The 22,639-nt window shown below is 33.8% G+C and overlaps 2 protein-coding genes across 2 annotated transcripts in view; both read right to left on the bottom strand.

Annotated features, from left to right (window-relative positions):
• LOC132176696 (probable LRR receptor-like serine/threonine-protein kinase At1g56140) overlaps nucleotides 1-22,639 on the bottom strand; it is a 27,551-nt gene extending 4,912 nt beyond the window's left edge. The window contains exons 1-7 of the mRNA XM_059588975.1: nucleotides 22,621-22,639; nucleotides 22,064-22,134; nucleotides 21,909-21,974; nucleotides 20,991-21,056; nucleotides 20,742-20,786; nucleotides 19,249-19,307; nucleotides 18,538-18,911 (exon numbers count right to left, since the gene is read on the bottom strand). Coding sequence (XP_059444958.1) covers nucleotides 18,538-18,543 — 6 coding nt within the window. The 5' untranslated portion in view covers nucleotides 18,544-18,911; nucleotides 19,249-19,307; nucleotides 20,742-20,786; ... (2 more) ...; nucleotides 22,064-22,134; nucleotides 22,621-22,639. The remainder of the gene's footprint in view (nucleotides 1-18,537; nucleotides 18,912-19,248; nucleotides 19,308-20,741; nucleotides 20,787-20,990; nucleotides 21,057-21,908; nucleotides 21,975-22,063; nucleotides 22,135-22,620) is intronic.
• LOC132176697 (probable LRR receptor-like serine/threonine-protein kinase At1g56140) lies at nucleotides 13,238-18,750 on the bottom strand. The gene is made up of 8 exons (XM_059588976.1): nucleotides 18,662-18,750; nucleotides 17,722-17,917; nucleotides 17,479-17,646; nucleotides 16,855-16,973; nucleotides 15,434-15,644; nucleotides 15,066-15,297; nucleotides 14,798-14,948; nucleotides 13,238-13,974 (listed from the first exon to the last, which is right to left on the bottom strand). Exons 2-8 carry the CDS (start codon nucleotides 17,861-17,863, stop codon nucleotides 13,600-13,602), a joined length of 1,398 nt encoding a protein of 465 aa, XP_059444959.1. The 5' UTR covers nucleotides 17,864-17,917; nucleotides 18,662-18,750; the 3' UTR covers nucleotides 13,238-13,599.

The raw sequence follows: 22,639 nt of genomic DNA, 5'->3' as shown, positions 1-22,639 counted from the left end.
GATCCCGATGTGAGATCAACGCCCATTTTGATGGGATTGTTGCCATGAAGGGAAATTTCTCGACATTGAAAACCACATCAACATTGCATTTGTAAAGGCAAAATCTCAAGTGCTATTTTCATCGAAAATGCCTGAGAATGAAACAATTAGTCTATTTTTGGTGACCCGGCTAGGAATGGAAATGGATCAACGCCCTAACAATAGGGGTGAGTCTTTGAAAATCTTTCTCATAATGCTACCTGTGATTACCCCACACACCGAAAATGTTGACAGCAGTAAAGGTCTCATCTTTAGATGTATCAAAGCAACCTCCATTTCACATCTAAGTACACGACTGATGCGCAGCTTGACGTCATGGGTCGTGAAGATAAACAACAAGAAATACACAATTCTTCTTAAAAACCTTCAGTCTATCAAGGATTCAAGGAGTTCTTCTCAAAACACAAGAGTCTATCTAGGAACTGAGGACAAAAGATAGAAGAAACTCAAACTCTAAGTTTTCTTATTGAAAAACTGATAGATTATAACAAAGCTACGTTCATGGGCCTATAAAACATGTATTTATAGGCCTCAAACTCCTAACCCTAATAGCAATAGTAAATAAGTCAGTTAAAAAAACTTGTGCTATCCGTTCAAACGTAACATCCTCTCGTTCGAACGCTCGTGAGATAAAACTAAAGAAAACACAACTTTTATTCCTCGTTTGCAGGCTCATTCGGACAAACTAGCAAACGACCTTCTCTGGAATGTCTCATTTGCAAGCACACGTTTAGACAGGCTAGCGAACAAGTGCTAAATGAGTACTTTTGTGACTCCCCTAGAATGTCTCGTTTGCAAGCTCGTTCGAACAGGATAGCGAACAAGGGATTTTGGGACTTCTTTTAAACAACTCGTATGACCTAGTAAACATTGGAATTAGCAAACCCTTGTGAAACATGACTTTGTAGATATTTGAATTAGCTTTCCACCGCCACCAAGCTTTCTCAAATCCGCTGTCTGAAACTTGAGATATAACATTTTTAGTAAAGCTGGTTAGGTGTGAATTTCACCTTACATCAACAATCCTCTCAAGATTTAGAATCAATATCATAAGTAGCCTTTAGGAGCTATTGTCTTTCCTTTTTATTAGACCTAATCAATCTTATACTCCTAGAGATAACGTAGAGGATGGAGATAAGGAAGATAAACATTAAGTGTCAATAGAAGAACACTTATGATAGGACTCTAGTAGTCATCTAGGGTTTAACTTGTATTGTTATTGTAGAGTTTAAGTTAGATATGATTTGTAACTTATCATTGGCTATATGTACAAACACTGACATACCGGTTAAGGTAGGTAGCATTACACAACACTATACTTTTGACAGTATTTTGTGGAAAGACAACTCTTTGGTCTGTTCAATGCATAACATTTACACTTCAGCTCGAAGCCTCTAGCTTCGTTTGAGTAAGGTAGATCATGAAGACTCAATGTGTAAAAGTTTTTCGCAAATGAAATGCCCAATTCCATTACCAACTGCGAACTATCTCATAATTTAGAAGTACAAGAATTATGGACTAAGACTGTGACGTCCCACATTGCCTGGGCATGGAAAAGATGATGTGTTTATATGGAATATACTCTCTCTAAATGGTATGAGGCTTTTTGGGAGTAAACCCAATAATAAAACCGTGCGGGCTTGGCCCAAAGCAGACAATATCATACCACTTGGAGCAGGGGTATTACATATGGTATCAGAGCCATCTAGTAACGCCAAATCATGTGGTACTGGAGTACTGCATGACGTGGCCACGTCAGGAATTTAAAATGGAGAGTTTGTAACACCCCGGTCCCATATTAGGAAAATGAGAAGAAGCTCACATAGAGTGGATGGTTTATAAAGATAGTCATGGGTGTTAAGTTCCACATTACCTAGTTACTAGGTAAAAATAGGCTTTATAATGAATTTTAAGGAAGCTCCAAATTGATTAGTCCTTTTGGAGTAATAGCACAGATGTGGCTAGCGCTTTTCCTGGATCGTTATAAGTGGTATCAGAGTCATAGCTCAGCCTGAGATGGGGGGGAGCGTGCACAAGCCCAGGAGGGTCGCCAACGAGGATGCTGAGTCCTAAGAGAGGGTGATTGTGACGTCCCATATTGCCTGGGCATGGAAAAGATGATTTGTTTATATGGAATATACTCTTTAAATGGTATGAGGCCTTTTGGGAGTAAACCCAATAATAAAACCGTGCAGGCTTGGCCCAAAGCGGACAATATCATATCACTTGAAGCAGGGGTGTTATAAAGACCTTGTGTGATAACCCAATTACTCACACCCATAGAGCATATTCAATGTAATCTAAGGACTTATTACATGCACAACATGTATAACAGTAATAAGCATGTAAAGATAGCTATATGTCATATACTTAAATAATTTAATCAATGAATAATAACTTATATTCATTACAAACATTGAATGTCAAACATATATATATATATATATATATGATAAATAATGTTATATAAATCAAATGCGCAAAGGGGCACAACCCATTTACATGGGAAGTATAAAGGAAAGCGCCTAAGTAGAAGAAGATAATAGAAAGAAAATTAGAGAAACTTATCACTCAAGGAGCTAGCCAAGCTGCTGTCCAAGTGAAAAGAGTAAAGAAGAAAAAATGAATGAGCTCCTCTAAAGTCCTAGTGGAGTCATCAAAACATCTGGCATTTCTTTCGCTTCATACACACCACATAAGACATAAATGAATCATCTTCCACACAACCGCACTTCTGGAACGCCTTCCCGTCCACCAACTTGCAAACAAATCCATCACCCTGCCAGGCATAACCCAATGCAGCCCAAACCGGCTAAAGATAGCATGCCAGAGAGCACTAGCAACCTCGCAATGGAGAAGTAAATGATCGACTGACTCACCGTTCTTTTTGCACATGCAACACCACTTCACCACCACAATATATATGTATATGTGTGTGTGTGTGTGTGTGTGTTATCTTTGGGATTTAGGGCACAATCCCCAACAACCATCTCTCTTGTGTGTGCGTGCGTGTGTGTGTGTGTGTGCACGCGTCTGTGTTATCTTTGGGATTTAGGGCACAATCCCCAACAACCATCTCTCTTGGAAAGCATACAGTATAACTTGTTTACACCATCATGTCTCAATCTAAGGAGTACAGCTGATCGAAGAACGAAGTAAAGAATCTCAACTTCCAATCATGCACTGATCTAACAAAATTAACGTTCCACTGAGGAGAGGCTATTAGCGAACTGAAGATGATTTGCCACAGAAGCATCCCAAGGAAGGCAATGCAAAACAACTTCGAAAACTCTCTTTTAAGGGGCAACACCCCAAACCAAATGTCATGCCAAAAACTAACCTTGGAGCTGTCCTCCACCTCAAATCCAGTAAATTTAGAAAATTGCTTCCAACCCCTCCTAATGAATTTCCATAGCCCCACCCCATACAACCTATTAACTCCATTAGAGCAAACTCCTCCCAAATTTTTCACCTATTATACATGTACAGGAACCCTTAATTTTTTTTTTAAGTCCTAAGTTACTAAAGCACATAGATATAAGTAAAATGAGTAAGTTTGTATCAATATTGATGGGAGGGTGCCCGATCATGATTTATTATATATCATATATATATTTTTTTTTTTTGATAACCTATTTTTTTTGATATATTATATATCATATATATTTATATACATGTTATGTTAAAGGGAGGGCTGGGGAACTAACTAAAGTAATGTAGGTTGCCTTCCATATCTAATAAGAGACCAATCCACCATGGTAACAAACTAACAGACCAAAAGAAGACTCACATAATCGTTGCAAACAATTTTCATGAACAAGAAAACTTTTAAAGCTACTTTTGTAATGACTACTCGAAGTTAATATGAAAACGGGAAAAAAGAGAGCGATTTATTATAGCTATTATGAGCATTATAAAAAATAACCCAAGTGTAAACATGAGAATTTTATGTTGAGCAAAAACTTACAGCTCGGTGATATGGCAAATGGTACCATTTTTGTACGAACATTTACATTTAACAAAGGGGTTGTAATCAACGTTATTAAAGCCGGTGTCGTCGTCAATGGCAGCACCAGTACATGGCTCCCCGCTTATATTCCATTGATCGGATTGTGCTGATATCTTCCACTGTTGAAATATCGAATTTAAAGCTCTCACTGCAAAATGAAATTTAGAAGTTATGGATAAGTAATGCTCTCTATGAAAAAGCTATATTTTTTACATTTTAATGCTTAATCAATGCTTTAATTCACTCCACAAAGCATAGAATATATTAAATAATAACCTAGAGTCACATGTAAAATTATGATGTTTATGTAAATGAAGGATATAGCGTTGTTTGGTTTAAAGTCGATTCTGAAAAGTAATAAACTCATCTTTGAACTAAATTGGATTTTTATACATTTTCATGAAACTAGAATGTAAACCACTTTGATTCTTTAAACAAATAAAAAAAATTTAATTCAATTTGACTCTAGTTTTTTAATGTAAAAACAAATCAATAATCAGTTCCTCATTTTTAAAACTAGTTACACTATTCACAGCTTGGTTATAGGCTTTGGTGGGCACCATATAAGAGTCAAAGCACCACACCCTTCGTTAATTTTCATAAGTCGAGTGACACCATCTTAGGTTCTCACTTTCTAATTTTTTTTCAAAAAAAAAAGGGATCACTCGTTTAACGTTTACAGTGGGGGATTGATGAAGAGTTTGTTCAATTTTGGCAACTCTATGTGAACATTCTATTTAACTTTGAAAAATCAGAGACTCTAGTATGAATGATATCCAAGGGCATGGATAAGGATCTTTCGTACTGAATAGAGTGCTGCATGATGAATCTCCCCATTCTGGATTGGATAAGGATCATTCTGTGTGACCTTACTTGGTTTACTTACAAAGAGTGGTACATGATTATTGATCTAAACCCTGAAGCTCTTCAACTGGTCAAAAAGGATAATTTGGCCCATCTTACTGCTTGAAAGTATGCTTCCTCTTCTCCAATTACACATGATTAATATTGCAACACATTCTCTTACCTTCACAGCTTAATTTGATCTGATATTTGTTTTGTTTTTTTTTTTTTATCAGATCATTGATTTTAAGCTGCATTTTATACTTCCACTGATCATTAGCAGCAAGTGTAGAGGCTACTATCAATTGGAGAGATCAGATATTGAGTTTGAATTTAAGTTTGGTTGATGAATGTATGACTGTTCTGTGAGTAATTGCCTATATATTTTTTATGCTGAAATATGAATAATTGACATGAGATAGAATCAAATCCTCCTGCCCTGTTCTAATGTGATATATAAGTGCTTGTTTTCAAGATGATTTTTTTAGCATATTTTATATATATATATATAGAGCTTGGTTTGGGTTGGGTTGGGTTGTTGTTTGTGGAAAATATATAAACGAGGGATGGAACTTTGTTGAAGAACACTCCAGTTAGGGGGGTAGGAGTTCACCAACATACAAGATGTTTGATAATATTTCTCAATGAATCTCTTCCCCTGTTCTGCACTTGTACTTATAAGCAACTACTAGATAATAGGTGAAGCAGATAAAAGAGATAACGATAATAAGATAAGATACTACTCTCCTACGACTCCTATCAATTCCCAACACCACAATTCCTATCATTTTTCCAGACCTTGAGATACAAAAGCAACCAAAATTTTGAGAGAGAGAGAGAGAGAGGTGCACCTTCATTAGGATCCGTAGGAGGTTGTGTTTGATTCTGGGCTTGAGCAACATTAACAAGGCCAGTGACACAGAGAGCATAGAAGGCAAAAACAAGCATGGATGACATGAATCCACATACAAAATGAAACCAAAGAAAGCTATAAAGACGTCAAGTTTCACTCAGAAACGCATACTGCCTGCCATTGCCAATATAGGCTTATATATATAGATGCTCAAACTATATGAATCCCACGGCCCACAGTGACGGTGGCCTGAAGGTCCGGCGCCGCGTAATTGGAAAATCTCTATATTTGATGCTTTTTGTGCAATTTTTCTTCTTCTTCTTACCGGACAACATTTTCTTTACTAATTAATATGAAAGTTGACAAGTTGTCCACTGAAGTCTAAAAGTGACAAAAAAATACTATACTTTACAAAACTCAAAAATTATTGCTCTCAAGAATAAAATATTCTCTTATAAATTTAATACATCAATTATTATATTTGTAGAATTTATTATTAAATAAATATAATAATTAATTTATAAAATGAGATAATAAAAAAAAATATTAACACTCATCATTTTTCTTGTACTAAAATAACATGACTCTTTGTTTTTTTTAACAGGATCATCTCCCGTCTTGAACTAGAGAATATTCAGTTACTTATAATAGAGGGGTATTTTTGTCTTTTTATTTTTTGAAATAACAAAAATACTCATCCACTATAACTAACTAGATATTCTCCAGTTCAAATAAAATGAAGAATATCATAAATACGGAAAAGGATTCTCTCCATTTCAAAATTCCTCAATTTTCTCAATTTAGTGCAATTTGAATGGTAGTGTTGTCCAAAAATTTTAATAATGGTAGTACATTAAATGCAATACTCTTCAAAATACACTAAATAAAAGAAATTGAGAGATTTTAAAATGGAGAGAATCATTTTCCCATAAGTACAAGGGCTCAAGAGATAGCTCAATCTAACCTCTACCAAATTACCAATCAAGCCCTAACCTTTGGTTTTTTAAAGAGTCAAGACCATTTTATGGGGTCCTTGGAGTCCACATGCACCAACCGCTTGCTCAAATTGTATAAAATTCATATATCTAAATAAGTTTTGAATTTTTTTGTCATCTATCCCGACAAATAGTTTTATATATAAAAAAAAATATTAAAAAAAAAAGGTTGAGAGTAGGATAAATAAATAGTAGGCAAAATAAAAAAGAAGACTTTTTTATTACCTAAATAGCTCTTGCTGCTATAGATGGTCTACCAAAATTATTTTAGAGTCAGGTGATCTTTTGTGACGTACTATATATGATGCCACTGTAAATTCTCATTCAATAAGGCAAGGGAGAGAGAAGAGTGGATAAGCTTCACAATGTTTGAAAATGGCTTAAAAAGAGAGCTAGTTTCTTAACGAGAACAAAAAGATATTTTGGGCATTGTAATGAGTAGTCAAAGATTCTTATCATAATTTACACTAATAGGAAAGGAGGCAGTTAGGATGGTTATCCTCCCCACTAAGGATAATCTCAAACGAAGAGGGGTTCTTGAGGAAGAATTATGTTTCTTCTGCTGTCAAGAGAGGGAAACAGCCCACCACATTCTATGGGCCTGCCCATCGGCACAAGACGTATGGGGATTAAGCATCAGGAAGCTCCAAAAATGTAGCTTGCATTGCAGCACTATTCTGAACCTGTTTGAAGAAATACCACAACGTTTTGAAGAGGAAGTCCTGAATATTTTTGTTCTTACGTCCAAGGAGATATGGCAACGTCGAAATTGTATATTGCATGGGGGGAAGTTTACCCATCCAATTGTTGTTGCAAATCTGGCCAGGGACCGCCTTTTACAATTCTCTCAGGCAAACACTCTTGTGATAAATTGCAGAGACTTGGGGGCCGTAGACAGGGCCGGCTCAATGTATTTTTGGGCTTTAGGCAAAACTTTGAAATTGGGCCTAAAAAATTTTTTTTTTTAAAGTAACAATTTTTTTTTTGAAATTGGGTCTAAAATTTTTTTTTTTAAGTAATATATATATAAATTCCTCTTCTCGCTTTTTGAGAAGCAGAATTTTTGATTAAGTTTTTATATTCAAGATTTTCTAATATCTTTTTTTTCAATTGATAATATGGCTAATCCATTTAATCTCTTGTGACATTGTTGATCTTAGGTAGGATTTTATCAATTTTAATTTTGAAAAACTTCTTTCTGCAGAAGCAACTGTAACAGGTATTGACAATAAAATTCTACAAGCGATACATGCATTTGGAAAATAATCAAGTCTTTTTATATAATTTAATATGTCAATTTGAGCACTTTCTTCTATTTGTAAAATTTTTTTTAAAACTTTTAGTTCTGAAAATAAATCTAAACCATCAAGATCATGTTTTAGGAAACATTCTAGATTAAGACATTTATTTAGCACTAAGATTTTTTCAGTCATTAGTTCCTTCATTAGCTAGTTGCATTCTATTAGGTTTTGAATTAAACAACTTGCAACAAAAACAAAATACTCTATCTACATCTTTTGAATAGACTAGCCATTTTCTATTATGTTGCTCCCCATTTGATAATTTTCGTATATAATATGTATTAGAAAAATGCCTAGAGTTCTCATCTTTAGGAAAATCTATAGTATTGTATCATATTTGACCATTTTCTACTAACAAATCCCTTAATTTTGCATCAATATTTTTCCATTGGCTAGGGTCATAAATATTTGTAGCAAAAGAATTAGATACATCAATAACATTTTCATTATCTTCTAATTCTTTTTGATGAGTTTCTTGTTCATTTATGAGTTTTTCACCTAAATTATCCTCAATATTTTGTTTATTGCTAATAACAAATTTATTTAGAGCTCCTCTTTGAGATTCAATCAATTTGTCTACTTTTCTCTTCTTTTTTTTTTTTTTTTTTAAGTTTTTCATATCCAGATGCATATTTTCTAGTAGACATGTTTAATTAAAAATACTAACAAATTAAACAAACACGATTTATCAAAAAAAAAAACTATGACTACAATAAAATAAATGACAAAAATAGAACAATAAAACCTAATTTGGCAAAGGAATTATGAAGCAATTCTTGGAGATAGGACAGGAGACTCGATCACTCAGAGTCGGAGAGGAAGAGAAAATGAGATAGGCAGAGAAGAAAAACTCAGAAAAGAGCAAGCAAAGAGGAGAGGTAAAATAGCAAATAGAGAGATTCTGATATTTAAAATGCCCATAGTAGATTTACTAGGCTGACAGCAGTTTATATTTTTTGCTGTTGGCTTTCCCTAGATGGCTAAAAAATAATTAGGAAATAAATGACAATATTTTATTCTAACGTATATATTTTCTCACGTAAAACAAAAAAGTGGCTAAGAGCATAACTGCAATTGTAGGCGTGAATCAAATCAAAAAAAAAAAAAAAAATTGTAGGCGTGTACTATATGCGTGCAGAGGCTGTAGAGCTCTAGGGAATTGGGGAATTGGCATATAATGATGAAGGCTTTTAATGCTTTGTCTCTTCTTTTATTTATTTTTTATTTATTTTTAAATTATTTTTAGAATTTATAATGAGTTTATTAATTGAGGTTTTATTAAATTGAGACCTTAAATTTTGATGCAAATTTTTTTTGGGCCCTATTAAAAAAAATTTTTGGGCCTTTAATTTTTTTTTGGGTCAAAATTTTTTTTTTTTTTTTTTTTTTTTAAATTTTAACTCAAAAAAATTATTTTTGGGCCTTATTAAATTGGGGGCCCTAGGCGAGGGCCTAACTCGCCTAGGGCCTGAGCCGGCCCTGGCTACAGAAACGAAGACAAAATGGCAGGCTCCACCAGGCTTCTATAAAGTCAATTGGGATATTGCACTCTCAACCGTCAATAACTGTATGGGAATTGGCGTGATTGTACGGGATGAAAGAGGCCACGTTCTAGCAGCAAAAAATCAGACGATCCATGCAACCCATGAATCTGTCACCGGGGAAGCCCTTGCAGCTCTACACGCAGCAGAATTCTGTCGGGAGTTAGGCTTTTTCGAGATTCTGCTAGAGGGAGATTCGATGTCAATAGTCAAGGCCATTGGGGAGAATACCCAAAACTGGTTAAAGTATGGGCAAATCATGGAAGACACCAAGATGGTTCTGAGATCCCTCTGACATTGGAAGCTAGGCCATGTCAAGCGCGAAGCAAACGAAGTGGCTCATGTATTGGCAAAGGAGGCAGTTAGGACGGTTACGGACAGTATTTGAATTGAGGAAATTCCAGCTTGTATTTTCAATATTGTCCTTTTAGAGCTTAATGCTCTTTTTTTCGTAGAGTTAAGGCTCTTGTATTCTTGTTCAAATATGAATAAAGAGTATTACCACTTTTTTCAAAAAAAGAAGAAGTAATCAACTATAATCTTAACTCCTAACTAGCCACTTTGCTAACTAGATCGTCATTGGATGAGATATAGGTTTTTTTTTTTTTTTTTTAACATGAGACATAGAGGTTACTTTTGTCCACAAAATATGAATTTTTAATTGGATTCCAACATTAAAGAAATTAAATGTTAAGAATATGAAAAGTCTTTGAATATTTTATTCAATGGATAACTTCACTTAGGACCCCTAAACTACCACGCGTTTTGAGAAGACTCCCCAAATTTTAAACATTATTAATTTTACCCCCTAAACTTTCAATTTGATGTTAAACCCTATTTGTCAATTTTTACAATTAAAACCTAACAGGAACCACTAAAAAAGACTAAATTACCATTCAATTTATCATTATTTTTTTCAATTTGAAATTAAGGGTAAATTTGAAATTTTATAAAAGTTTCAGGGGTATAAAGATCATGTCATCACTTTTAACATCAAAAAACTGAGGGGGGCTAATTGCATCGAATTAAAAGTTTCGCCGGAGGGGGGGGGGAGGGAGTGAAATTGAGAAGAAGTTTTGAAATTTGGGAGGTCTTTTCGAATCACGTAGTAGTTCATAGATTATTTGTGAAGTTTTCTCTTTAGTCAATTACAAATTCCTATCTATAAGTTTCTATTTTTTCTCTCTATTTCTCTATTTAAGTCTTATTCAAATTTGAATTATTCTTTTCGTCTCCAATTTCATTATTTTCCAACAACTAATTGTTTAAATATGATCATTGACTTAAAAAAAAAAAAAAAGATGTTAGAAAAACTTGAATATGAAGACCTTAATAAGTAATTATGAGTTCCAAAAAGTGAGAAGAATATTTTTAAATTAAAATATAATATTAAATTTAAGGAAAAATTCTATATACCCTCCTCAAACTACCACTCAATTGATAATGTCCCCCCCTGCCTCCCAAAACTACAAAAAATTGTCAATGCCCCCCAATGACGAAACTACCCATAGTAAAATAAAAACAAAAAATACTAAAACTTCTAAAAAAACCTAAGACTAAAAAAAAAAAATAATAATCCAAAGGGTGGCAAATTTAAATTTTTTTTTAAAAAAATCATTTGTATAAGAAAAAAAAATTAAAAAATTTCAATATATATATTTTGTTATAAAAAATTTCAAATTTCAAATTTTTTGTTTTTTGTTTTTTTTTTGTTTTTTAGTTTTCGCTTTGTTTTATAACTTTTTAAAATAAAATTTTCTGTTTTGAAAAAATTAACAATTTTCGTTTAAGAAAATAAAAATTTTCGTTTTCTAAAACTTTTTTTAAAAAAATGTTTCTTTTAAATAAAAATTTTCGTTCAAAAAAAATCGCTTAAAAAAAATACTCGTTTAAAAAAAAATCGTTTAATTTTTTTTTTTAAAAAAAAATCGTTCTTTTTAAATTAAAATTTTCGTTTAAATTTTTTTTATTATTTTAAATTTAGAGGGGTATTTTTGTCTTATTGAGAAATACATAGGGGCATTTTTATCTTTTTGCTAGCTTTAAAGCATTCCCAATAGAGAAGCCATATTTTTATGTAAAATAGTTTCTCAAAACTCACTTTTATCTAATTTAACTAAGCCATTTTTAAATGTCTCTACATCCGATTAGCTAAATTCCTATCTATTCTATTAAAATATTATTAAAAGCAATAAAAGTTTTGGGAAAAAGAGAACATGTGAGAGGAAAAATGGGAAAAGTTTTGGGAAAAATAGAACATGCAGAGAAAAAATAGGAAAAGATTTGGGAAAAAGAGAAAATAGGTGAGAAACAATGAAAAATAAAATAGCTCCCTTAAAAAGTGCTGCTACATTTAGCTTTTTTTTTAGCTCTTCCAATCAAATATCTATTTTACATTTTCTTTTGGCTAATCCAATGTAGGGAGTTTTTTTAAACATTTGAAGAGTCATTTTAGATAAAAGTAACATTTAGCTATTCCATTCGGAATGCTCTTAAGGGGACATTAACAATGTTTTGATAGTTTGGAGGGAAACATTGTCACAATTAAAAGTTTTGGAGACTTTGTCAATTGAATGGTAGTTTGAAGAGATATGTGATCTTTACCCTTAAATTAATTAATAATTAAATTTTTAAAAAAATGCCTCACTTAAATTTCTCGCCTTACGCGGTTACGCCCCAAAATCTATCTTTCTGACCCTGGTTACCACCACAATCGCCTCACTTCCTTTCTTATTTCCTCCTCTTTCTCCAAAATTGTCGCCCTCTGCACTCTTTCACCCCCTAGGGTCTACTCAAGCTTTTACGTATAGAAGCGAGTGCATCATCCATACTCCAAGTTGTGCTGCCTCTTCAAGTCCAAGTTTTTCCCTCTTTCTCATTCAATTAGCAAGATACAATGACTATAGAGATTATATGAAGTGAGATGCCTGTAAAATGCGTTTTGTGCAAGTTGGGTCTCATATGATTTAGTTGTGTGGAAAAGGGTCAGCCTTTGAAGAGGGTTAGCATGTCCATATGTGTGTTTTCGCAATCTAGGTTCAATTTGACCTCATTTGTTCGTACAACGTGTAGAGATTGGACTTGTGAAGATGGTGTTTGAGAAAATTCCTGAGAGAATCTTGTTTAAAAGAGGCATTTGCCACTACCCACTTCGTGGAGTATCAGGAGTTCAGGACCATCTCCATTTCCAATGTTCATGGTCCAGGTTAGATTTTACAGATCCAACCCATGTAGGGAGTTTGATCCTAGCCCTCACCCAATACACAATCTCATAAAAAAGACACATTACCAACTCCCTGAAACATTCTAGCATTTCTCTCACGCCAAATTCCATAAACTGTTGCTGCAAACATCATTTTAGCTACTAGGCTGCGAAGGGATTTACCTTTGAAACTAATTAATGGCCAATCCACAGGAGGGTTTCCACCCAAAGGAATATATAATTAAATTTTACATGAAAATAGGGTAATGACTTGTACTATTCAAAACTATATAAAAGCTTTGACGAGTCCTATTCACATTACCAGTGTACAGGAATTGTTCTTACGACTAGAAGATCTAAACTTCTTTCCCTTACCCTTATTTTCTTTTCGCCTAAAACATACAGATTGATTATCATTTTCGTTCTCATTTGTTGAATGGATGAAAATGAAATCTCACCCTAATTAATCAGGGATTCAGGGGACAGAAATGGAGCCCTACTCTGTTTGTTCCACCCATTCCAAATCACTCCATCTAAACAATTTGTTAAAGAATTTCCTGACAGTAAAGGGGGCTTATAAGACAAACTTGTAGTTTCCACCTCAGTGTGAAGGCCGCCTTGAATTAGTGCCTTAACGTCTGCACCTCTATAGTCTATACTAACATGCAAGGAGGGTGCCAATACCTCAGGAAAAAATAAAATGAAAAATTAATTTACAATCAAGTAGATCTAAAATTGCATAATCACATATTATGCCTGGAATTGAATAATAAAAAGTTTGTAAAATTACCCAAAGGAAAGAAAAAAAATGGATTCTCACCTACCCTCTTTGATAATCTCATCGAGCATGGGTTTAGAAACATTTGCGGGTGAAATCTCTGCATCACCCATTATGCTTGTACTTGCTAATGAGTTGAAATTGCTAGCATGGATTGCAACATTACTCAATAAGCTGCTTTCATCATCAAATTTCCAGTCAGTCAAATATCCAGGCCTTGAAGTTACAGAGCTCACTTCAATATCTCCCGAAAGCATTGCCACCACACGCGACATTGATGGCCGTAACGTTGGGGATGCTTGTGTGCACAAAAGAGATACTCCTATCATGCGCTTTACTTCTTCCTCATTGAACTTTGATAATGTAGAGTCTATAAGACCGACTTCACAGTTGCTTTCATGTAAATGCCAAGCCTGAGAAGGATATGTGTTATCAGGCTTCAGAATATAGTACAAAAATGGTGGTGGCGAGTATGCCAATTGTTACAATGAGGAATATGCTACTATAAAGGTGGTGGATGTGAGCAGTCCAATTGTTTCAATGAGTCTTAACAGTTCAGAATTTAGTATAAACCTGTTGGAAGTGAGTATTCTAATTGTTTCAAGGAGGCAACTATATTTTGCAGAAGATCTAGATAAATCCAGTCGATTTTCGTAACTCTTCCTCAGGCTCATTTTTTGATTCTATGAAGTCACTCTGTTTTAAGCACTCTATGTAAAATGTGCTGTGCCATATGGATAACCGACACATCCAGATTGACATTTCACTATCAATGAAGTTTAGTGTACACTTCATAAATCGGGATCATCACAAAGTAAAATAGAACTTATGTCTTATCTTGAATTTCAAAAATAACTTCGACAGAGGCCATTTCATAGTGTGAGTCACAAAAGTAAGGTCTTACTAAGGGAGATTTGGCTACAGAAACTCATTTCATTTCCTGTTAAGTATGCTACTGGACTCATTTTTGGATGCTCTGTATAAGCAGGTAAAATTATTCTGCTGCCTTGAGACATCCAGAATTTTCTCCTAATATGATCCAAGTTTTAATCTTGTTTCAACTTTTTGGAAGAAGCAAAATATATATAAGTATGGATGGTCATGACTATTTTAACCTGGAACCCATAGCTATAGAAAGATAAATGCTACTGGAACTTTTCGAAGTGGACTGAAAAATCCATCTCATTAGAAGACAGGTAACAATGGAAACATGGAGCACAAAAATATTGTTCATACCCATTCAAGAAGATATACTTTCTCTTCTTCCAAGCTTGAGTCAGCATTTGGCCTCCCGCTAACAATTTCTAGAGCCACAACACCAAAGGCAAACACATCAGCCTTCTCTGTAAGGTGCCCACGCATGGCGTACTCTGGCGCAAGATACCCACTACATCAGTAATAATCATATGCAAAAATTAGTACAAGATAGCTTATAAAAACGACAAAATAAAGGATTATATAGTTTAGAAAGACAAGGTGCCCAACGAAGCCTTCATGATCTTACATAGTTCCTGCAACACGGGTGCTTATGTGGGTCTTTTTATCGTCGTAAAGCTTGGCCAAGCCAAAGTCTGATATTTTGGGGATGAGATCAGAGTCAAGCAGGATATTACTGGCCTTCACATCTCTGTGTACAATTCGAAGTCGTGACTCCTCATGAAGATATGCTAAACCTCTTGCAACACCCAAGCATATATCAAAACGGGTTGACCAGTCGAGATTCAAACTTCTTTTACCTGCCTCATGCAAGCATATAAAACTTAATCTGCTTAATACATAACACATACATACACAAATAAACACACACACACACACGTGTATATCTATATATATAGAGAGAGAGAGAGCAAGTGCAAAGACGCATTCACATACCAAATAACGCTTGATCAAGACTTCTATTCTCTAGAAACTCATAAACAAGCAGTCGTTGATCTCCCTCAATGCAACATCCGTACAATTTCACAAGGTTGCGGTGTTGCACAGCAGATATAGTAGCAATCTCCGTTATGAACTGGTTCTTTCCTTGGTGTGATACTACAGATAGTTGCTTCACAGCAATTACTCTCCCATCAAGCAGTGTTCCCTATTTAGTACAAAGTGTCAGAAAAAAAAAAAAAAAAAAAAATGTGACAGAAAATATTTTTAAAAACAATTAGTCATCTACAGGGATGATTTTGATCTATCAATGTAAATAGAAAATGATAGTCTGGCTGAGTAGGGTGGATGGCTTAAATAAATTTAATTTACACAACTTAAACTTTACACCATCCATGAAAAAAATAAAATTGCTGAAATCATCAGTTCAAAATTTTACTTTTTATATATATATATATATATATATATATATATATATGCAATCCTTCACTCTCTATAAACTTCTTTTCTTTTTTTTTTTCTTCTGTTAATCACTAATTTTTAATAGAAATTTCTAGCCAATTGAGATATAATGGACCTAATTTCACCATAGAATGCTTTCTTCTTTTAGTATACTGAATGTAAAGAACAAGTTGCATTGAAGAGTCCTAATTCCAAGGTAGCCCTAAAAGAGGAATAAAAACCATAATTTTGAGTATGTGTAACCAGACCAAAGAAAGAAAAAAAAAAAAAAAAAAGTGTAAGGATTATAATATGGCAACTTATACAAGTTTGAACTTGGGAAAATGGCGTGAATCAGAAAATAACTACAAAATATGTTTCTTCTTTCTTCATTTGATTAAGAACTTTGAATATCTTTCAACTTTAACTAAGGTCAAAAGATAACCATAATAGAAAATGCAAGTGTATTAGAACTGGTAGAAGAAATAGAAAAGGGTTATGGATATCATAGGACAGGGAACTCCAGCAATTGAGGATCCCTCTTATCCTTGCCCCCTCCTCGTTGGGCAAGGAAGTCCCCCTCACAATCCCTCTATTATTACCCAGCCCCTTTCTTTGTGAAAGGAATAACAGAGAATCCGGATCAGGACATCATATTATGAATCTTTAAGTATTTTTGTTTCACTTCTACAACAACTGCAATTGTCAGCATCTTGCCAATCATGAGCACAAGATACCATGGTAAGGAGTGCATGCAATTTCACAAAAAAAAAGAAAGGCAGGAAACATAAGGAACAATAAATAAAAGAAAAGAAAAGAAATCGTGGAAAGGTGATGTTGCAAGTTTTGCTTCATTACTTCTTGGAAATTGCAATAGATATATAACAGCTCTAGAGTTATATCAGATAGTCAACTAAATTTTTGTCCACTAACATAGGTTCAGCCACTTTTTGTCCTTGATTAGAATAAGGACTTACCTTAAAGACAGGTCCAAATCCTCCCTCTCCAAGCTTGTTAGCAGGACTAAATTCTTCTGTAGCTGTCTTTAGTTCAGCGTAGCTGAAAGTGAATGTTTTAACATCTATTCCCAAGAGCTCTGCATTTTCAACATAAACACAGGTTGATCTGCTTATCAATTTGCTTCAGTGGTTTGTGAGTGAAAATGCAGTATAGTTTTACATGTTAAATTGAGGATGTCTCCTTTTGTTAAGAAATAATCATCAATGTGTTTTAGTCCAAAATGTTGTTGCACTGAAGATGGGAGATTCAGTAGCAAGAATATATATAGAAAGTTGTCTATAGAATGGGGTTTTATCAGCGAAGTAACTTACATTTTACCCTACTCTTTGCTGTTGTGTGTGTGTGTCTGTATTATTTAGCAGACATATAGATGAGGTTTTGGTAAAATTGCCATGACGTAGCTGTTGTCAGAAACATGATATGATACACTGCAATTTCTACTTAACACAATTTCTACCTCACTAATAAATAAATAATATAGACTCACACATAGGCAAAAGTTGCATATTTCTAATATGTAGACTAAAAAATGAATGAACTTTGACAACTAGAATAGACATACAATATGACTTTTGACTTACCCGCATCATCACTGGTTGGAAGCTGTTTTCTTCTTCGAACAATATAGAAAACCACAAAAACAGACAGAAAGCTTAAAACTCCAGCACCAACAACGACACCTACGATCAGACCAGTCCTATTATTCTTCTTGCTGCTTGGAAGTTTGTTATCACCTGTGGGTATAAAGTCTATACAAAAGCAAGGCCATCAACAACATGTTCTTAATCTTCTGAATTGCAACTACAATTTTTGCACTATATTACCTGGGGTAGCACTGATGGCAGAAATAGAAGGTCCATAAGTAGCTTGACGAGGTATGCAGCAGGTTCCTTTTCCAGCCCAAAAGAGATGGATTTCAAGGTAGTTTTCTGATACCTGGACCTGAAATTCCTTCTGAACGGGCATAGAGACTCCACCAGCCTCCTTTCGTATGTCAAAATCCTTAAATAAACGATTCCCCTGGAATAAACAGTTTAAACAAAAACACAAATGACGCCAATATCCATCATATCCAAGGTAACTTCTTGATTGATGTATAAAACCGTCAATAAATTTGTTAAGACACTTTTTTTTTTTTTTTGGTTGAGAGATATCCATCATGATCTTTTAAAATTGGCACTCCACTAATAAATTTTCTTAACTATTGAAGAGGATTTTGTTATATCAGTATTTATCACTTATCATTTATCATCTTATTATTTATCATAAAAAATAATAAAATAGAATCTCCAAAATTTAATTAAAAAATAATGGTTGAGATTTTGAATAAATCTACTCCATACATTATGTTAAGAATTTTAAAAAATCTTTGTCCAAGAAATATAGACTCACATGGATTGTTGCATGTTTTCAGTCTTTTTAAGACCATCATAATCCCCGATCAAGATGTACGATTATTATCATTCTACACAATCTATCTTATCTGTTTATTTGTTTTTTGTTTTTTGTTTTTTTTTTTTTTAAATCATGCTTATTGAAAGAAAAATAATACACATTGGGTTGAAAGAACTTAGAAGGTAATGAAATCATTTCCAAAGAGAACACTTTGATCTAAAACAATTCAATAATATGATCCAGACCTGCATATAAATATCAAAGACACGCCTCCCAAGACTTTTCCAGGTGGATGTATTTTGAAAATCTGTTTCTACAAACTGGAGCTTTACAGTGTAGTTCCCGTTCTGAAGCCCCAAGCCATAGTACCTTAATGATGAAGCAGAGAGTCTAGCTGTCTGGAACAGCTCTGAGTCTATACTTGGGAATTGAGATAACGAAGTCCTTGTGTACTGGGGATCACTGCTCCCACTGAAATATCCAACATTGCTAACAGCCCACCTGCTTGTGTTGGTCACATAATATGTGGCTGGACCAAGTGTCTCGTCATCCCTCTCATAGACAATACCACTAGAAGATGTAATCGGAGGACCACCACACTTAATGCTAAAGTTATAATCTGAAATCCAATACAAAAGAAGCACATAATCAATGTGTAAGCTCAGAACAGGTGATTAAATTGTACAAGGTTGGATCATGTATATATATATATCCTGACGTGTTCATAAGCATGTTATGCATTTCAACACTGGATATGGTTCAAGTTAAAGCCTAATTCAAGTCTACTAGTCCTTTACTATGAAACTAAAATATTTCAGTTCATCTTTAAAAAAGTTCAATATTTGACTTAGAAGAAAGATTAATATATTCAATTCCAAGCTCTCACAATATTTGCCTTAGTACCTACTAATCCTTTCCAATCTAGTAATCAAGAGTATGCTTTTAAATGTACTTACATGTGCCTCGATTGCAAGGAAAGCCCCGTTGTAGGCAGTTCAATCCTGAAGGCAAAGCACTAAAACAGAAGGAAACGAACTTAGACAAAGAATATTGTATGTAATGTTGCACATGAAACGCAAATTATAAGCAACTATATCAGACTCAAACAAAATATTCTTATTGGGATTAAGTTTAACTCCTGATAAGAGAAACGGTCCCTTGGTGATACACAAATAAGCATTCTCCTAATAATACTAACGCATGATTGCCCCATGATGAAAGAGGGTTCTTTTCATGCGAAATGTGTTTGGTTGTCTAATGCAAGATAGTAATTGCAATCACTACAAGTAAAAGATATCGCAATTGATCCTAGACAGGACAGAAAATTTCCACGAAGAGAAATGTATAATATTTAGAAAGAATTGATTTTACATTTGTTGTTAAATCTAACCTTATCTTTTCTTTTTAGGTTTTTTTAGATAGAAATGATGTCACAGAATAAAGTTTCCTATACTCAATTGGGGTTCGATAGTCCTCCTTGCTAGGTATCAAATTGGCTAAATGCTCTAGATTAGTTCCCAATGTCCTGAATTAGGAGAACATAGATACTCAGCCAGGACAGACATTTGACTGTATAAATCTCATTAAGATGACATAACCTGGCTTGACCCCTTCTAATTCATAAAATGAATTCTTCAATTTGCATATTTTGGTACATGATGACTAGCTAGCTGTTGGAGTTTGTGACGGAATCTCCCTTAACAGATCTAAGTTTGAAACAATGTGTAGATAAGGTACAAATATTTAGGTATCACATATTTTTTTCTTCTGGGCCTTTTAGTTATCCCATATTAAATAGCATTGATTTGGCTATCACATAATATTATTACACCATGACACAAGAATACCACAAAGGTAAAGGGAAAAAAAAACCGCATAACAATCTTAAGCATGAGATTGTTCTAACTTATAGAAGTCGTGGCATGGGGAAGAGTATGGATGAAGTGATTTATTTATTTGTAAGCTTGACTATGCTTAATAGACCAGTTTGGCTTCTTCTCCATCGGTTACTTCCTTACCTTGCCATTCCACACTCCCACTCCAATAACAACCCCCAATGGTCCTCCTTTTAATGGACATTTTAAGTAATTTACATGCTAAACAATAGTTAATTAGTTTTCTATTTATAATTTAATGCTAGTAAAACATTATAATTATCAGAAGAAAAGAGTTAATGATGATTTATACTCCACATTAAAAATTAAAAAATGAAAAATTTGTTCATAAATGTACTTGAGGACAAATTAGCATGTTGAGAGCCTCATGATTTATCAGTTTCGAACACCCTCATGGCCATAATTGACCAATTAGGTAGTTTACAAGAGTCAAATTACAATGAGACCAATAACATTTTTAACTGGATTGGAAACAACAATTTGTTTTGTTCCAGATTCATCTTGGCAAAAAATTCAACCACTAAAAGTAGAAAATATAATCTGGAAAGATTTACCTGCTGTTTGAACTTTCTATTGTGAAGTTGTTGGAAACTACATTGCTGCATAGTATACCCATATGATCCAAATGTCAGTTTCATCATTAGTGAATGCAGAGTATGCAAGGCCATATTCAAAATTCAAGATTTTTATACGATTGTTAATAAAAAATGTTATTCGAGAGTAGAAGGTAATAAATATTGGAAAAAAAAAATAGAAAATATAGATAACATTCGAATATAATAGACACTATGAAGTAAACATACAGTTGTAAATTTTCTTCACTGATCCAAGAAGGAAAGCTTCCCACCAAGTTATTGTACGACAAATCACTGAAAGCATAACATTTCAAGTATGTTAGGTACATGCTTGCTCCATCCAACCAGTAAACAATGCCATGAACAGTACTAATTAGGCATTAGCCAAGTGACATTAGTTAATTAGGAAAAATAAATAAAATTGGAATTTGACCCCTCAATTTTAAATCCAAAACCTCTATTTTCCATTTTTCCTCATAATGCTACACTTGTTTATGCTATTAGCTAAATCCATATATCTAGATAAAGTTGGGATAGTTCAAATAGCTAAATACAAGAGCTCCATATAGGGAAAATCCTATTAAGAGTTTCAAGTTTTTAATTGAAATGACTCTGCATTCTCACCTACATTTAAATTTTGAAATACTATAAAATTAAGCCAGTACAAATCATTCTTGTGGTGATCAGAATTTACTCTATAATTGCTATCAGAAAAACAGAAAATCCAAAAGAGAAAAAGGAAACAATTAATCGTTTAGAGTAATCAGTAATTTATTGCATGGAGATCAAAACTTGTATTAACTTGAGTGTAGAACCTAGATTTATGATCTCCTTTTACATCTTCTCCAATATGATTGGTATATCTCACTGTATAAGTGTTCCCTTAGCTCAAACAAGATTTTAAGATGTGTTACTCGGGCTACCCTAAAATAGCATATCTTCAATAAGGGATAGGATTCTGTACTACTGCTCAACATTAGATAGAATATAATTCCTAGGTATATATGCATCAAACGGTTTAGAAAAACTTAATAAATTTAATCAACCAAAAGGGGATGATTTTTACAGTTGAAAACCACTTGTTAGAAAACTCCATTTTAAATGCACTATAATATTGTGAATGCACATAATGTCTTACGCACTTACATGTTGAGAAGATTCGCACTTTTTTGTGCAGGCAGGGTGCCGTTTAACTTATTATTTCCAAGAAACCTGATAATGAAGGAAACAATACATGCTTCAATACAAATAGGAGTATGTTGGGATGTATACTGTGCAGCTCAGCAAGTAAGGCATATTACAAGTAAGAGAGCGAACTCAAATTGAAAAGGGAGTCTGGAATCTGCCCTGTTATATTGTGAAGCTCAAATCCCTGAAAAGATATATAATACTGTCACATGGACTGATACAACAGTAACTATGAAATGGTTGTGAGATATATAAAACCAGTTATCAACAAGAAATGATTAACACTTATGATTCTCATGCAACTGGAGCAGACAAAATTTAAGCCTTACACATCATCTAAACAAGATAGAAGGAACAAGAGGAGGACGGAGTAAAGATAAATGAAGATGAAAAGAAATCAGATGTGTATGATATACTATGCAGTCGTCCTAAGTTGATTACAAACCGGGTAAGTTCAGATTTTTTTTAAGGTGGGAGAAATAACCTGATAATTATGTCAAAACTTGAACAGTCCTTAGATTTTAGTGCAGCAATCATTACAAATTATTTTTTTCTGGTTGAGTTGGTCCAATCTAACAAATAATAGAGAGGTTCCTGCTTTTATAGCTTTGGAAAACGGTACAAGCCCTGCATGAATCTAAAGAGTTACCAACCAATGGCTATTACTTACAGCTGTGTCAATTTTTGGT

The sequence above is a fragment of the Corylus avellana genome, chromosome ca3, assembly GCF_901000735.1.
Source record: "Corylus avellana chromosome ca3, CavTom2PMs-1.0".
NCBI classification, from domain to species: domain Eukaryota; kingdom Viridiplantae; phylum Streptophyta; class Magnoliopsida; order Fagales; family Betulaceae; genus Corylus; species Corylus avellana.
Note: the sequence above shows the minus strand (reverse complement) of the source record. Positions and strands in the feature narration are given on the sequence as shown.

Excerpts from the sequence above, each read along its gene's own strand:
- LOC132176697 (XM_059588976.1), bottom strand. The coding sequence starts at position 17,863 with ATGCCCGTTCAGAAGGAATTTCAGGTCCAGGTATCAGAAAACTACCTT. Across the intron at positions 16,974-17,478 it reads TCCAACCAGTGATGATGCGG|AGCTCTTGGGAATAGATGTT; the intron begins GTAAGTCAAAAG and ends TTGAAAATGCAG. Across the intron at positions 14,949-15,065 it reads ACCCGTGTTGCAGGAACTAT|TGGGTATCTTGCGCCAGAGT; the intron begins GTAAGATCATGA and ends TTACTGATGTAG.